This window comes from Sapajus apella, unplaced genomic scaffold, assembly GCF_009761245.1.
Source record: "Sapajus apella isolate SASKATOON/1434 unplaced genomic scaffold, GSC_monkey_1.0 scaffold169, whole genome shotgun sequence".
Taxonomy (NCBI): Eukaryota; Metazoa; Chordata; class Mammalia; order Primates; family Cebidae; genus Sapajus; species Sapajus apella.
In genome coordinates this window covers 1,530,563-1,548,783 of record NW_022437109.1, presented here as the reverse complement: position 1 = coordinate 1,548,783, position 18,221 = coordinate 1,530,563, and the positions used below count along the sequence as shown (strand labels likewise).

General features: G+C 43.5%; 1 protein-coding gene and 1 pseudogene across 1 annotated transcript in view; one reads left to right on the top strand and one right to left on the bottom strand.

Moving 5' to 3' along the window:
• RPRD2 (regulation of nuclear pre-mRNA domain containing 2) overlaps positions 1–17,907 on the top strand; it is a 110,915-nt gene extending 93,008 nt beyond the window's left edge. Inside the window, exons 5-6 of the mRNA XM_032267487.1 lie at positions 4,819–5,016; positions 11,426–17,907. Coding sequence (XP_032123378.1) covers positions 4,819–5,016; positions 11,426–14,199 — 2,972 coding nt within the window. The 3' untranslated portion in view covers positions 14,200–17,907. The remainder of the gene's footprint in view (positions 1–4,818; positions 5,017–11,425) is intronic.
• LOC116542561 lies at positions 10,758–10,951 on the bottom strand (annotated as a pseudogene).
• Positions 17,908–18,221: the final 314 nt, after the last annotated feature.

The window sequence follows — 18,221 nt, the reverse complement described above, 5'->3', positions numbered from 1 at the left end:
GCCCAGGCTGGAGTGCAATGGCGTGATCTCGGCTCACCGCAACCTCCACCTCCTGGGTTCAGGCAATTCTCCTGCCTCAACCTCCCGAGTAGCTGGGATTACAGGCACGCGCCACCATGCCCAGCTGATATTTTGTATTTTTAGTAGAGACGGGGTTTCACTATGTTGACCAGGATGGTCTCGATCTCTTGACCTCGTGATCTACCCGCCTCGGCCTCCCAAAGTGCTGGGATTACAGGCGTAAGCCACCGCGCCCGGCAATTTTTGTATTTTTATTAGAGACGGATTTCACCATGTTGATCAGGCTGGTCTCGAACTCCTGTCCTCGAGACCCGCCGACCTTGGCCTCCCAAAATCTGGGTTTACAGGCGTGAGTCACCGTGCCTGGCTAATTTTGTATTTTTAGTAGAGACGGGTTTCAGCATGTTGGCCAGCTGGTCTGAAACTCCTGACCTCAGGTGATCCATCTACCGTGTTGTCCCGAAGTGCTGGGATCACAGGCGTGCACTACCACACCCCGCTAAATTAATTTTTAAATTAAAAAATAAAATCCAGGCCAGGCGCAGTGGGTCATGCCTATAATCCCAGCACTTTGGGAGGTCGAGGTGGGCAGATTACCTGAGGTCAGGAGTTTGAGACCAGCCTGGACAACATGGTGAAATCCCTTCTCTACCAAAAATATAAAAATGAGCCGGGCGTGGTGGTGGGCACCTGTAATTCCAGCTACTCAGGAGGCTGAGACAGGAGAATCACTTGAACCCGGGAGGCGGAGATTGCTGTGAGCTGAGACTGCACCATTGTACTCCAACCTGGGCAGTAAGAGTGAAGCTCTGCTTTTAAAAAAAAAAAAAAAAAAAATCTAAGAAAGCGTCATTATAGAAAAATTAGAAAATAAGCAAAGAGAATGAAACTAATATCTAGGCTGGGCATTGTGGCTCATGCCTGTAATCCCAGCACATATTTTTAGTAGAGACAGGTTTCACTATGTTGGCCAGGCTGGTCTGAAACTCCTGACCTCAGGTGATCCACCCTCCACGTCGTCCCGAAGTGCTGAGATCACAGGTGTGCCCTACTGCACAGGATGCCGAGATGGTAGATTGCCTGGGAGTTCGAGACCAGCCTGGGCAATATAGTGAGAACCCCATCTCTAAATAAAAATTTTAAATGAAAAAATTTTTTAAATGGTAGCTGTAATTCTGTTATCCCAAAGGAAACTACTTGTTTACCTTTAAAAGTATATGTGTATATGAATGTTTTGGAGGATTAAATATTTATAATAATTTTTTAAAAAGCAATTGAACTGCCGGGCGTGGTGGCTCACACCTGTAATCCCAGCACTTTGGGAGGCCAAGGTGGGTGGATCACTTGAGGTCAGGAGTTCGAGACCAGCCTGGCCAACATGGTGAAACCCCATTTTAGGGAGAAACAAAAAAAAGCAATTGAAGTGTATTGCATATACTGTTTTAAAACCAGCTATTTAAAAGTGAATTACATATCTTGAACGTTTTTATGACTCATTAAATATTTTTCTACATCATTTGGAATAGCTGTATAGCATTTGATAACTTATCTAATCCTTTATTATTAGGCGCACTCAGTATGTTTCCAGTTTTTTAATGTTATAAAGAATATTGTAAGGCCAGACAGGGTGGCTCACGCCTGCAATCCCAGCACTTTGGGAGGTGAAGAAGGGTGGATCACTTGAGGCCAGGAGTTCGAGACCAGCTTGGACAACATGATGAAACCCTACTAAAAAAAAAATAACAAGAATGAGGCCGGGCGCAGTAGGTCACGACTGTAATCCTAGCACTTTGGGAGGCCAAGGCAGGTGTATCTCCTGGGGTCAGGAGTTCAAGACCAGCCTGGCCAACATGGTGAAACCCTGTCTCTGCTAAAAATAAAAAAATTAGCTGGGAGTGGTGGCATGTGTCTGTAGTCTCAGCTCTTTGGGAAGCTGAGGCAGGATAGTCGCTTGAACCTGGGAGGAGGAGATTGTAATGAGCCAAGATCGTGCCACTGCACTCCAGCCTTGGTGACAGAGCAAGACTCCGTCTCAAAAAAACAAAAACAAAAATGAGCCAGCTGTGGTGGTGCATACCTATAATCCCAGCTACTCAGGAGGCTGAGGCATAAGAATCATTTGAACCCAGAAGGTGAAAGTTGCAGTGAGCTGAGATAGAGTCACTGCACTCCAGCCTGGGCAACAGAGCAAGACTGTCTCAACAAAAAACAGAATACTATAAATGATGATAAAAAATTTTATGAACAAGCCTTTCTGAAAGGGTTGCTAAGTATATAAAACTTTTTAAATGGAATTCTATTTGTTTATTTTGAGACAGAGTCTCACTATCACCTAGCCTAGAGTGCAGTGGTGCAGTCATGGCTCTCTGTAACCTCAAACTAATGGGTTCAAGTGATCCTCCCACCTGAGCCTTTAAGTAGCTGAGACCACAGGTGTGTGCCACCACACCTTGCTAAGTTTTGTGGGTTTTGGTAGAGACAGGGTCTCCCTGTGTTGCCCAGGCTGATCCTGAACTCCTGGGCTCAAGTGTTCCTCCCACCTTGGCCTCCTAAAGTGTTAGCATTATGATCATGAGCCACGCACCCTGCCTCAAATTTTTTTAATAAATTTTGCCAGTCGTTGTGGGATACCATGTAGTCCCAGCTACTCGGGAGGCAAAGGCAAGGGGATCGCTTGAAGCCAGGAATTCAGGCTGTGTAGTTCACGGTGATCATGCCTGTGAGTAGCCACTGCACTCCAGCCTGAGCAACACAGTGAGACCGTGCCTCAAAAAATAAATAAAAATAAATATGTGAAGTCTTTTAATATGTTATAACTAAATAGATTTCAAAAAAGTGCTATTTTATGACTAATATATGAAAGTTTCTGTTGTTCCTTACCCTCTCCAGTTACTTGCCTTGTGCAATCTACAAACCCAACCTTAAATTTGCATATCTTTTATGAAACATGTTAAAAAAAATTTTTTTCTTTGCTTATCACTTACATCTCTTTTCTCTTTTTTTGACATGGAGTTTTGCTCTTATTGCCCAGGCTGGAGTGCAATGGCATGTTCTTGGCTTACTACAACCTCCCCCTCCCAGGTTCAAGCGATTCTCCTGCCTCAGCCCCCTGAGTAGCTGGGATTACAGGCATGTACTACCATGCCCAGCTAATTTTGTATTTTTAGTAGAAATGGGGTTTCTCTCCATTGGTCAGGCTGGTCTCGAACTCCTGACCTCAGATGATCTGCCTGCCTTGGCCTCCCAGAGTGCTGGGATTACAGGCGTGAGCCACGGCTCCTGGATGCTTATCACTTACGTTTCTTTGTGAAATACCTGTTCATATTTTTTTATCTTTCTTAACAATATCACATGTTTTTCTCTTTATATATTTTCTTTCCTGTGTTAAAGATCAACCTAGTGTTTCAAAATGTAAAGGAAGGTTCTTTTTTTTTTTTTTTGAGACAGAGTCTCACTCTGTCACCCAAGCTGGAGTGCAGTGGTGCTATCTTGGCTCACTGCGAACTGCCTCCCAAGTTCAAGTGATTCTCCTGCCTCAGCCTCCCAAGTAGCTGGGATTACAGGTGCGCACCACCATACCCCGCTAATTTTTTTGTTTTTAATAGAGACAGGGTTTCACCTTGTTGGTCAGGTAATCTCATTTTAAAGGCTATTTCAAAAGCAAGTAACTTATCAGTCACATAGAATTATGCAGTGCTGCCAGTGGCTTTCATCAGTCAGCCAGGAGTGTTTATTGAGCACCTACAGGCTCTAAGCTGTAAGTGCCATTTGGTGGAGAAAAAAGAAATATTGTCTAGGTGTGGTAACGCACACCTGTAATCCCCAGCACGAAGTCAAAGTAGGAGAATCACTTAAGGTCAAGAGTTCAAGGCCACCTTGGGCAATATAGTAAGACCCTGTCTCTATTTTTTAAAAATAAGTAAGAAATATTGAGACTCTCAAAATGATGAAAATCACTTAATATTTGTGGGTTTTTTTGTTTGTTTTTTGTTCGTTTGTTTGTTTGAGATGGAGTCTCACTATGTTGCCCAGGCTGTAGTGCAGCTGCGTGATCTTGGCTCACTTACCTGCCTCCCGGGTTCAAGTGATTCTCCTGCCTCAGCCTCCCAAGTAGCTGGGATTACAGGCGCCTGCCCTCACGCCCAGCAAATTTTTTAATTTTAGCAGAGATGGGGTTTCACTGTGTTGGCCAGGCTGGTCTCCAACTCCTGACCTCAGGTGATCCGCCCACCTTGACTTCCCAAAGTCCTGGGATTACACGCAGGAGCCGCCAGGCTGGGCCAATACTTGTTTGTTTTAAGGGTGTTCTGAGTAAAAGGAGATAATCTTCAGACTTTTTTTTGTACATGTCCTGTTATGATGGACCATTTGTGGATCAGTCACGGAATAATTCTTGTTAAACATATTAAACTCATTAGAATGAGTGGAAAGTATCGGGAATTGAAAAGTCATTTTGAGCTGGGTGCTGTGGCTCACACCTGTAATCCCAGCACTTTGGGAGGCTGAGGCAGGCAGATCACAAGGTCAGGAGATTGAGACTATCCTGGCTAACACAGTGAAACCCTATCTCTACTAAAAATACAAAAAAATAGCCAGGCATGGTGGCACGTACCTGTAATCTAAGCTACTTGGGAGGCTGAGGCAGGAGAATCACTTGAACCTGGGAGGCAGAGGTAGTGGTGAGCCAAGATCATGCCATTGTACTCCATCCTGGCCGACGGACCGCAAAACAAAAAAAAAAAAAAAAAAGAAGTAATTTTGAAATGCATTTTCTTGAGTTCATCTTTCTGCCACCAGGGGTCAGTCCTGCATCAAGACCTTCTCCAGGAACTCCCACCAGCCCCAGCAACCTCACCAGTGGCCTGAAAACACCTGCACCTGCCACAACATCTCACAACCCTCTGGCAAATATCCTCTCCAAGGTGGAGATCACCCCAGAGAGCATTCTGTCTGCACTTTCCAAAACCCAGACACAGTCAGCTCCTACACTGCAAGGTAACTGACATGTGCCAGAGGGACTGGAATTGTGAATGTTTTGTCTCTGGCAAAAATGAATGGAATCCTGGATTCCATTTCTGAGGAATCGAGAGCCATAAAATGTATAATACAGTTTAATTCATTATTGAATTTATTTACTTTTTTAAATATATTTTATTTTTGAGATGGAGTCTCACTCTGTTGCCCAGCCTGGGGTGCAGTGGAGCGATCTTGGCTCACTGAAACCTCTGCCTCTCAGGTCAAGTGATTCTCCTGCCTCAGCCTCCCTTGCAGCAGGGATTACAGACCCACACCACCATGCCCAGCTAATTTTTGTATTTTTAGTAGAGACGGGGTTTCTCCATGTTGGCCAGGCTGATCTCGAACTCCTGACCTCAGGTGATCCACCCACCTTGGCCTCCCAAAGTCCTGGGATTATAGGTATGAGCCACCACACCTGGCTGTCATTATTCTTTTTTTTTTTTTTTTGAGACAGAGTTCTTTTTTGTTGAGACAGTTTCAGTGAGCCCAGATCACACCACTGCACTCCAGAGTGGGTGACAGAGCAAGATTCTGTCTCAAAAAAAAAAAAAAAATTAAGTGGGCATGGTGGTGCATGCCTGTAGTTCCAACTACTCAGGGGGCTAAGGCAGGAGCATCACTTGAGCTCAGGAATTCAAGGCTGCAGTAAGCTGTGGTCACACTACTGTACTCCAACCTAGGTGATAGAGTGAGACCCTGCCTCAACAACAAATAAACAAGAAATTTTATGAGATACTAGTATATCCTTTTTGTGTCCTAATGTTTTATAGAGGCTTCATTATTTATTATTTTATTAGAGTCTTAGATGTGGAATTTTTATTTTCATCTCTACCTATAATCTCTTTCATTTGACCCTTTCTATTCAGCTTTGCTAACTATGGTTTGTACATGATGCTGCCTGCTTCTAACCTTTTCTCATAAATCTTTTCTACCCTCTACCCTCTTATGCCCCGGATACCAACGAAACCCTTTTTAAGCACCGTAGTATAATTACGCAATGATTTACAAATACCAGGACAGTATCTTCCATGTAGTGATTTACTCTATATTAGTAGTCTCAACCAAAGGCCTCCAGGGGGGACACTTGGCAATATCTGGAGACCTTTTTCGTTGTCTCGGCTGAGGTAAGGGTAGGGGTGCTACTGCTTCTAGTGAGTAGAAGCCAGGAACATGCTTCTAAATATCCTACAATGTGTAAGACAGCCCCCAACAATAAAGAATTATCTAGCTCAAAGTGTCAGTAGTGCTGAGGTTGAGAAACCCTGCTCTCTATGAATGGAGTGGTATAAAACAGTTTCCTAAAATGTCCGTAAGTGGATCATTCAAGCATACTATAGTAAGCTTTGTCTTGAGATGCAGAAGAATTTTGTTACACAGAACTAAATAGTATTAATAATCCACGGTTCCTGTCTACTGGCATCAGCAATAAAGAATTGATGACTGCAGCATGTGTTGTACTACTAATATCAGGGACAATTGGAGAAATTGACATGTTTATGATTTCTCCCTTTTTATTTTTATTTATTTAGTTTTTGTTTTTTTGAGACAGAGGCTTGCTTTGTTCCCCAGGCTGGAGTTCAGTGGCGTGATCTCTGCTCACTGTAACCTCTGCCTCCTGGGTTCAAGTAATTCTTCTGCCTCAGCCTGTTGAGTAGCTGGGATTACAGGCACCTGCCACCACACCCAGCTAATTTTTGTATTTATAGTAGGGACAGTGTTTCACCACGTTGGCCATGGCCAGGCTGGTCTTGAACTCTTGACCTCAGATATGATCCGCCCACCTTGGCCTCCCAAAGTGCTGGGATTACAGGTGTGAGCCACCTCACCCAGCCTCTTTTCTTTTTGTTTTTTTTTGTTTGTTTGTTTGTTTTTGAGACAAGGTCTCGCTCTTGTCACCCAGGCTGGAGTGCAGTGGCGTGATTTCAGCTCACTGCAACCTCCGTCTGCTGGGTTCAGTAGATTCAAGACGGGGTTTCACCATGATTGGCCAGGCTGGTCTCGAAATCCTGACATTAGGTGATCCACTCTTCTCAGCCTCCCAAAGTGCTGGGATCATAGGTATGAACCACCACTTCTGGTCCATGTGGAATTTCTTTTTTTTTTTTTTTTTTTTTTTTTTTTTTTTTGAGACGGAGTTTCACTCATGTTACCCAGGCTGGAGTGCAATGGCGCGATCTCGGCTCACCACAACCTCCGCCTCCTGGGTTCAGGCAATTCTCCTGCCTCAGCCTCCTGAGTAGCTGGGATTACAGGCATGCGCCACCATGCCCAGCTAATTTTTTGTATTTTTAGTAGAGACAGGGTTTCACCGTGTTGACCAGGATGGTCTCGATCTTTTGACCTCGTGATCCACCCGCCTCGGCCTCCCAAAGTGCTGGGATTACAGGCTTGAGCCACCGCGCCCGGCCCATGTGGAATTTCTGATGAGCCAAAATTTGAACAGAATTAGGTTCCTTATGGAATGTGGAATTCTCTTTGACTTTTAAAAGGACCGGATCTAGCAACTTAAATAGATGTATTTTCTCAGAGACTGTTAATGAAATCTTAGAAGTTTGTTCTGATTGTATCATCCACAGCCCTAGCTATTGACAGATTCACAACACTAAAGAGAAACTTTAGGCTGGGACAGATGTATCACCCGAAGTCAGGAGTTCAAGACCAGCCTGGCCAACAGGGTAAACCTGTCTTTCCAAAACAAAAAAAAACAAAAAAATTAGCCGGGCGTGGTGGCTCACACCTGTAACCCCAACTACTCAGGGGACTGAGGCAGGAGAATCACTTGAACCTGAGAGGCAGAGGTTGCAGTAAGCCGAGATAGGCAGAGGTTGCAGTGAGCCGAGATGGCACCATTGCACTCTAGCCTGGGCGACAAGAGCAAAACTCTGCCTCAAAAGAGAGAGACTTCAGTGGGCAAAGGAGCATACCTTATGAAGAAGAAACTTTTGCCTGGGCTCAGTGGCTCATGCCTGTAATCCTAACACTTTGGGAAGCTGAGATGGGAGGATCACTTAGGCCAGGGGTTTGAGACCAGCCTGGTCAATATAGCAAGACCCCATCTCTATTTTTTTAAAAAAGAATTTTTTTTTTTTTTTTTGAGACGGAGTTTTGCTCTTGTTACCCAGGCTGGAGTGCAATGGCGCAATCTCGGCTCACCGCAACCTCCGCCTCCTGGGTTCAGGCTATTCTCCTGCCTCAGCCTCCTGAGTAGCTGGGATTACAAGCACGTGCCACCATGCCCAGCTAATGTTTTGTATTTTTAGTAGAGACGGGGTTTCACCGTGTTGACCAGGATGGTCTCGATCTCTTGACCTCGTGATCTACCCGCCTCGGCCTCCCAAAGTGCTGGGATTATAGGCGTGAGCCACCGCGCCCGGCCTTAAAAAAGAATTTTTTTAAATAACTTTTAAAAAGAAAAACTGGAGAACAATAATATTTAGTGGTGAGATACAATTTTACCTATTACCAAAAATGTCAGTAGTATATCTGTCTTAACAAGATGTTCTTTTGAAGAGTTATCCCAAAATATCTGAAAAGTATATAGAAATATGTTCTAAAAATTATATTACATTATCATATGTCACATTCTAGTGTTTGAGGGCTTCTGGGTTTTGTGAGAACAATGATTACTAAGAAATAAATCAGGCTGGGCATGGTGGCTCATGCCTGTAATCTCAGCACTTTGGGAGGCTGAAGGAGGAGGATCACTTAAGCCCAAGATTTCAAGACCAACCTGGGCAACATAGTAAGACCTTGTCTCTACTAAAAATTAAAAAATTAGCTGAACATAGTGACACACACCTGTGGTCCCAGCTACTGGGGAGGATAAGGCAGGAGAATCTTTTGAGCCCAAGAGATTGAGCTTATAGTGAGCTATGATCGCACCACTGCACTCCAGCCTGGGTGACAGAGCAAGAGGCTGTCACTTAAAAAAAGAAAAAAAAAAAATTAAACTATTAGGAGGGATTAATTATGTAGCTAGGGAACTTTTTGGAATGAAACATGGATTTTTTTTTTTCCTCAGGAGGTTCATAACTAAAGTAAACATTTCAGTCATTTGGATATTATTGAATATTGGATAACAAGAAAGACCATGCTTCAGGTGAAGTCTTCCTAAGAAATAAAAAAAAAAAAAAAAGAAAAAAAATAGGCCAGGTGCGGTGGCTCACTCCTGTAATCCTAGCACTTTGGGAGGCCGAGATGGGTGGATCACTTGAGGTCGGGAGTTCAAGACCAGCCTGGCCATCATGGTGAAACTCCATCTTAATTAATAAATAAATAAATAAATAAATAAATTAGGAAAAAAAAAGACCATGCAGCATTATTTGGAAGTAAATGGCTTTAAAATGTTGCAAGGATGGAGGGGACTTGAAATTCTTCAGACCTTAAATATGTTAGAATATGGGTTAAAATCGAAATTTTGAAGCAACATTAATTGAGGTATCACATGAAGTATTTTCTTTCACCATATAATTACTAAGGAACAATTTTAGTCTATTCAGTGACTAAAAGCTATAAATTTGGGTGAAATGTTATTAAAATATTTATTTATTTTTTAAGAGGGTTTTCACCATGATGGCCAGGCTGGTCTTGAACTTCTGACCTCAGATGATCCACCCACCTTGGCCTCCCAAAGTGCTAGGATTACAGGCGTGAGCCACTGCGCCCAGCCTAAAATGTTTCAAATTATTTTTAAATAGAGACTCACTTTGTCACTGAGGCTGGAGTGCAGTGACAAAATCATAGTTAGCCTACTCTAACCTTGAGCTGGGCACAAGTGATCCTCCAGCCTCAGCCTCCTGAGTAGCTAGGACTACAGGCATACCCAGCTGATTTTTAACTTTTTTTTTTTTTTTTTTTTTCCGAGAGGAACTCTCTCTCTGTCACCCAGTCTGAAGTGCGGTGGCACGATCTTGGCTCACTGCAACCTCCACCTCCCAGGTTCAAGCGATTCTTCTGTCTCAGCCTCCCAAGTAGCTGGGATTACAGGTACCCGCCACCAACCCCGGCTAATTTTTGTATTTTTAGTAGAGATGGAGTTTCACCATGTTGGCCAGGCTGCTCTCAAACTTCTGACCTCAGGTGATTTGCCTGTCTCAGCCTCCCAAAGTGCTGGGATTGCAAGGGTGAGGCACTGCACCTGGCAGATTTTTAAAATTCTTTTAGAGACAGATTCTCACTATGTTGCCTAGGTGGGTCTCAAACTCCTGGCCTCAAGCCATCCTCCTGCCTCTGCCGCACAAAATGCCAGGATTACAGGCATGAGCCACCATGCCCGGCTGAAAGTTTTCATTTGTGACCAGAAATTGGGTAAATTTTCCAAAATACAATTGAATTTATAGGACTTTCTATTATCTTTTTGTCAAGTATTTTTCTAAAAAAATTTTCTACAGGGGCATTTTGCTTTGTTGAACTTCAGCCTTTGCCAAAGAGAATTCTTTCACAGTGCTTCTGAGAAAGTTTTGATTATCATTGAACACAGTTGAATTTCATCGTTGTTAATCTGGATTAAATAATCCTTGGATTTTCTACGCTATCAAATAGGGATTGTGTGTTTTTTTGTGAAAAGACCAGTGTCCTGGTAGTTTGTCTTTTTAAGTCTTTGTGGTGTATGTTTATTATAGCTACATTTTACAACCAAAACGGATGGTTGAAAGCATTGTTTTCCAAAAAGTAGCAGTAGTCTGCCAAGAGATGCTTCTTGAAAAAAGTGTTTGCTGTTCAGATAAATCTCCAAAATTTACATTTGCCTGTCTCTCTCTTGAAAATAACAACGTATATTAACTTTTTTTTTTTTTTTCTTTTTCCGACTGTATTGCAAGTCGTCACGGCAGGGTATTGGGAGGTTTTCAATTAGCAATAATCACGCCTCGGATAAACCTTATTGGCTACGATACTGCCACTGCACAAAGCTATATTAACTTAATAGAGATAATTGTGGTGTGAAGGTTGGATAGGAAAGGTAGAACAGAGGATCTGTTTGTATTTAGAGAAATATTTCCACAGATCAAATATTAAGAAATACTGGCTTTAAGTGTTGTTTTAAGAATAATGTTGCCTCCTTTCTTTTCCTGCTTTGCCTTACTTAAACTGTGAATGATTCTGACATTAAAATCTCCCCCTTCCTGTGGCCTTTTATTGTGCCATGTTGGGCTTATTTCTGGACTGTACTGGAAACATTTCAGTGATTTTGCTCGTTATTGATAAATAGGCCCAGCATTTTCTATGACATTTAGGCATTGCTTGTTTGGTCTGGATTCTTTTTGGCCTTACACTTTGTCTATCTGGTTCCCACCAAAATGAATGAGAATATCTGATTAGCCTGCATTGTTTGCATTGTATCATAGGGAGTTGTTCTTTTTAAGCCCTCTAATCTTTGTTTCTACAGGCCTGTCATCTTTACTTCAGAGTGTTACTGGGAACCCAGTTCCAGCCAGTGAAGCTGCCTCACAGAGCACTTCAGCTTCCCCTGCCAACACCACAGTCTCTACCATAAAGGGAAGAAATCTGTCCTCCAGTACCCAACCTTTTATTCCCAAAAGCTTCAACTATTCTCCTAACTCATCAACTTCTGAAGTCTCTTCAACTTCAGCCAGCAAGGCCTCAATTGGGCAAAGCCCAGGGCTCCCAAGCGCCACTTTTAAACTACCGTCCAACTCTCTGGGGTTTACAGCTACCCACAATACTAGCCCTGCTGCCCCACCTACTGAAGTTACCATGTGCCAATCTTCAGAGGTGTCCAAGCCAAAACTGGAGTCAGAGTCCACCTCCCCAAGCTTGGAAATGAAGATCCACAACTTCTTAAAAGGTAATCCTGGTTTCAGTGGCTTAAACTTAAACATCCCAATCCTGAGCAGTTTGGGGTCCAGCGCCCCATCAGAGAGCCATCCCTCAGACTTCCAGCGTGGCCCTACTAGCACCTCAATCGACAACATTGATGGAACCCCTGTACGGGATGAACGGAGTGGGACACCCACCCAGGATGAGATGATGGACAAGCCCACATCCAGCAGTGTAGATACCATGTCCCTGCTTTCTAAGATCATTAGCCCTGGTTCCTCAACACCCAGCAGTACAAGATCACCACCCCCTGGGAGAGATGAAAGCTATCCCCGAGAGCTCTCCAATTCTGTCTCTACATATCGACCCTTTGGTCTGGGCAGTGAATCTCCCTATAAGCAACCTTCTGATGGAATAGAGAGACCATCTTCCCTGATGGACTCTTCACAGGAAAAGTTCTACCCAGACACTTCTTTCCAAGAAGATGAGGATTACCGAGATTTTGACTATTCAGGGCCTCCACCCTCTGCCATGATGAACCTAGAGAAGAAACCAGCCAAATCTATCCTGAAATCAAGCAAGCTGTCTGATACCACCGAGTACCAGCCAATTCTGTCCAGTTATAGCCACAGAGCCCAAGAATTTGGGGTAAAGTCTGCCTTCCCTCCATCTGTAAGGGCCCTGCTGGACTCTAGTGAGAACTGTGACCGTCTCTCATCTTCCCCTGGGCTATTTGGTGCCTTCAGCGTAAGAGGGAATGAATCTGGGTCTGACCGGTCACCATCACCGAGTAAGAATGATTCATTTTTCACCCCTGACTCCAACCACAATAGCTTGTCTCAATCTACCACTGGGCATCTCAGTTTGCCACAGAAGCAGTACCCAGACTCTCCTCACCCAGTCCCACATCGTTCCCTTTTCTCTCCGCAGAACACCCTTGCCGCTCCCACGGGTCACCCACCCACATCAGGCGTGGAGAAAGTCCTGGCCTCCACCATTTCCACCACGTCGACGATTGAATTTAAGAATATGCTTAAAAACGCCTCACGTAAGCCCTCAGATGATAAGCATTTTGGCCAGGCCCCCAGCAAGGGCACTCCAACTGATGGTGTCAGTCTCTCAAACCTCACCCAGCCCAGCTTGACCGCCACTGATCAGCAGCAACAAGAAGAGCACTACCGCATAGAAACCCGCGTCTCCTCCTCCTGCTTAGACTTGCCTGATAGCACAGAAGAAAAGGGGGCCCCTATAGAAACCCTGGGTTATCACAATGCATCCAATAGGAGGATGTCAGGGGAGCCGATCCAGACCGTAGAGTCCATCCGAGTTCCTGGGAAGGGAAATAGAGGACACGGGCGTGAGGCTTCGAGGGTGGGTTGGTTTGATCTGAGCACATCAGGTAGCTCTTTTGACAATGGCCCCTCAAGTGCCTCTGAGTTGGCATCCCTTGGGGGTGGGGGCAGCGGAGGCCTCACTGGCTTTAAAACAGCACCATACAAAGAACGGGCACCCCAATTTCAGGAGAGTGTCGGCAGCTTCCGTTCCAACAGTTTCAACTCAACATTTGAGCATCATCTTCCCCCGTCCCCCTTGGAACATGGGACACCCTTCCAAAGAGAGCCAGTGGGCCCATCATCTGCCCCACCTGTCCCTCCTAAGGATCATGGTGGTATCTTCTCTCGAGATGCACCCACTCATCTACCCTCTGTGGATCTTTCGAACCCCTTCACAAAGGAGGCAGCCCTGGCCCATGCTGCCCCACCCCCTCCTCCCGGAGAGCACAGTGGAATTCCTTTCCCTACCCCACCTCCTCCTCCCCCCCCTGGGGAACATAGCAGCAGTGGTGGGAGTGGTGTCCCCTTTTCTGCTCCACCCCCTCCTCCACCACCTGTTGACCACTCTGGAGTTGTACCCTTCCCAACCCCACCACTGGCAGAGCACGGAGTGGCAGGGGCTGTGGCAGTATTTCCCAAGGACCATAGTTCCCTCCTTCAAGGGACCCTGGCTGAGCATTTTGGGGTGCTCCCAGGACCCAGGGACCATGGGGTCCCCACCCAACGGGACCTCAACGGCCCTGGTCTTAGCCGTGTACGAGAGAGCCTGACCCTATCCTCCCATTCTCTGGAACACCTGGGCCCACCCCATGGAGGAGGTGGTGGGGGAGGCAGCAACAGCAGCAGTGGCCCCCCCTTGGGTCCCTCACACAGAGACACCATCAGCCGGAGTGGTATGATCTTACGGAGTCCCCGGCCAGACTTTCGGCCTAGGGAACCTTTTCTCAGCAGAGACCCATTTCACAGTTTAAAGAGACCCAGGCCACCTTTTGCTAGGGGCCCTCCGTTCTTTGCACCAAAACGCCCATTCTTTCCTCCCAGGTACTGATGGAAACCAAGGGAAAGGCATTTTGAACAGTCTAGAGAACATTGGAAGTAGGAGTTTGGTTCATTGTTTTTTGTTTTTATTTGTTTTCTCTTTCTCAATTTTTTTTTTTATTATAACAAAGGGCCTCTCTCCAAAGTAAGAAGTCATATATGCTTACATTTTACTATTCCATTCAGTCCTCCCTCCTATTGCACTTATCTGCCTTCCCCAAGTTGTTTGTATTAAAAAAAAAAAAAAGAAAAGAAAAGAAAAAAAAAAAAAGGTAAACATAACCAAAGCCAGTTCATTTGGCTGGGGGGTTGGGGAGTGGGAAGGAAAGCAATCTTTATTTTACCCCATCTATTGAAGAGTATTATTACATTTGAAATAAAACTTCCATCAGTACAGATAACCACATGTGCAATGTTGGGATGTTATTTTGGGCTTGGCTTATCGAATAGTCACTGGAAGGATTCCTGTCCCCGCTCTCTGCAGCTAAGTAACTGCTGTAGCCAGCTCAGCTCCTTCCCCGTGTATCTGTGCCCTACTGACAGTCAAGAGATGTTGTAAGGGATGAAATGTGGGAGATCTTGGACCTGTCAGGTTTATTTGTTTTGTTTCTAAAGGCATGTTGAAGTTGAGTTCTTTACCCTTCTCCTAAATTTTTTTTTTTTTTTTAATCAGCCTCAAGGTTAAAATAAGGAGTTACTACAGTATTTATAATAAGGAAAGGAAGCATTAATGGTGTGATGTGACCTGCCTGGTTTTTGTAAACAAGAGAATAGGAAATGTATTCAAGGAGGTTTCACATGTCTTGCACCAAGCTCATGCCTCTTGCTTTTCTTTTTTGACTTTATCTCCCTCAGTTTTTCTTCTACTGTGGCCAGAAAGACAGTCACTACAGTTGACTATTGATACAAAGGTGCAACAGAAATATTATCTCTGCATTTTTACATATAAGAAGTAGACATTAATTTTACCACGGTGCCTCCCTAATGTAAGTGATATTTATTGGTGGTTTTCAGCCAAGGTTAACTAAGAGAAAGAAATATTTGTCTTTATCCTCCTTTTCCCCTTGCCTCAGTTGTGTTATTCACTCCTATACTTGATATTTTAAAGAAGGAGATTGAATAGCATTTTCCTTTATATTATACCTCTTCAGACATGTGTCTATCCCATTTCAGGGCTGTAGTCTTATCCATAACTACTTCCTGCTCCCAGTGGGAAATAAAGACCATTTCTGCCCTTAGTTATTTTACATGTAAGATAAGTGCTTTCCTTCTTCCTGGACTGAAAGACTTGTTTGTATTTCTACATCTAGTACTTGGGAGGTAGACAATCACTGTACTTTGAGTGTTTATATCTAGGGATACTGAAAAGTAAATGTTGCTTTACTACAATTTTTTTAATTTAGTGTCTTACCCCAAGGCATATACACTCACCCAGCTAGATGAGTAAAACAGTGTATGTTTAGTTTTTCAGAGAATTCTAGCAAATTTCATATTTTCTTCCAAGTTAGTGTAGAACTAACTATAGGAAGGATGGGGTTGTTTTTTCATCCAGTGGAATATTAAAGATGGGGGAGGGTGGGCAATGTAGTGACAGAAAATGATTCTCTGTCTCAAAGTGAACTTGCTTTTCAGAGAAAGAGCAGCATAAACCAAGTGCGCATCATGGTTTGGGAGTTTTTTTGTAATTTATTCTGTTATTTATTTGGGCTCGCCATGCGTTCTGGGGTTAGGATGCTGCAGGTCATTCATCTTCCTAATGCCTGTCTGGTTTTAAGCCAACTGTTCTTTCTTTCCTCGACCCTCTCTGTGCCCTGTAGCTCTCACCACAAAAATGCATGATACCATGACCTTGTGTGTGGGGTGGGGTATGTAGTGTAGCAAAGCAAAGAAAGTATAGTTATATTGAGTCCTAAGACATTTGTTTAGGGAAAAGCATAAGAGAAAATGAAGTGGGGTGGGGAAAATTATATTTGACTTTCAAAATTGAAATAGATTTTTTTTTTTTGCAGAGATTAAATGGGATGTTTTTCATTCTAGAATATAAGAATGTGAATTCTCTCTGCTGCTCTGGTTTAAGCTAAAAGTAGTGTTTACTTGAAAAGGCTCTCTGACCATTTAATTTTATCAGAAAATGTGGGGATGTCAGGAAAGTAGCTTCCTGAATGTTGGGGTGGGATAATTGTCCTCAAAAGTATGATGGTTAATACATGAAAGGAAGACTTTGTTGTACAGTTTCAAAGATGGGCTTTTAAGGAGTTGGGTTTTTGTGGGGTACTTTTTTGGTTTTTAAGCTGCAGAATCCTCAATATGTTTGTTTTAGGATGGAAGTGAGGATTTGTATGAGACTGTCAGCTATTAATTTTAAGGAAATCTTAAAATTTACATTTACAGCAGTAAATGGAGATGACAATGTATATATGTGATATAGTGAAACAAAAAAGACAGTTCTGGTATTCATAACATGAAACAAAGGGGTTTTATTCTTTCTGTGTCTGTGATTTAAAACTCCATGACCATGCTCTGACTTTTGTATTTCAACCTGAGTTTAAACAAATAAACAAGATATTTTTTAAAGAAAGCATAACTTAATGTGTCTTGGCAAGGACATGATTCATATTGAAACAATGTGAGAAGTTGTTACTAAGGTCCTTGGTACTCACTGTAAAATCACAGACAGAGAATTGGTAGGGGTTGTGAATACACTAGTACCACTTAAAGTTCAGTGATACAGTATCAGAAATAGGGTCCTTAAGTATTTTGACAGAGTTTACTCTTCAGTCAGCTTAAATGAGAGCTCTCTTCCTGCTCCCCTTTACCCTCCCAAAAGTTGAGAGTAAATAGAATTTGGTTTGAGTCCGGGGAGGGGAAAATGAGCAGAGAATAGGACTTTTATACTTTCCAATACCAGAAATACAATGTTTGTGATATATATGGTACAGCAAACCTATCTAGATAATGTGAATACGATAAACTTCCTAATTGCAGGATATTCACTCTAGTCCTGAAGTTACCAGTTCCTGCAGAATTGAGCTTCAGCTGTTACTGTTTTGAAGCCGCTGTAAATTACTGCTTTCCCCAATTCCCCCACCGTTTTTTTTTTAAATGGGCCGGGGGGGAGGGGGGGGTGAGGCGCCTGTTAAGATTTAAAATAGTTATGTTGGATTGATATTCTCACTTGTTCAGTGTGGAAAACAAAACAAGTACATGCTTTAGAAGCAACAACAATGAAATCCTTTTGAAGTGTGTATTAATATCATTTAATAAAATAACTAGTTCGAAAGGTTTGACATTTTTCTTTGAGACTGGGGCTTGGACCAAGGGCCCCTGGCTTCCTGGTGAGTGCAAATAGGAGGGAACATCTCAGGAGCTGGAACTGCTGCTTTGTGGAGCAGGCTTGTCATTGGGAAAACCTAAGTTTTCTCCAGCAAAGACCCAGCATGACTGTCCAGGGCTGAAGGTGAAACCAACTACAGAATGCAGAAGGAAAAGCCTGGATATATCTCAGAAGATACAGTTGTATTGGCTTTTGGTCCAAGAGTAGGGGGGTGGGGGTAGTGGTGCGTGTGCCCACACATTTGTCAGGCACACAGAGTTACCACAGACCACTCCGTGACCACTTGCACTTTACTCTCTTCCAGCCATTCCTTTTTTTTTTTTTTTTTTAAATCTCTTTGTCCCCAATATTTTGTTTTCCAGTTTAATAAAGTATGGCTTCCTTTGTTGTGTGGTTGACTTTTCCCCTCATGTTGATCTTTTCCAGATGTGCCCTTTGACTTCTGCACTTAATGTCACTGAAGCCGATCTGAGCCTCTAAGATCTTTATGGCCTTTGTGGGTTTTCTGTTTGATCCTTTGTGTAACTGAATTTTGGAAAGGGATTATGGGTGGGGTGAGTTCTAGATGTTCAGCGAGTGGTTGGTGAAGCGGGATATACTGTACTGATAACTTTTTGTGCGTTGTCTTCAAAAGGTTGTACAATTTTTAAAGCAGGCATAGAATTGGGGGTTTGGGGTGGTGGTAGGCATCCTTCTGG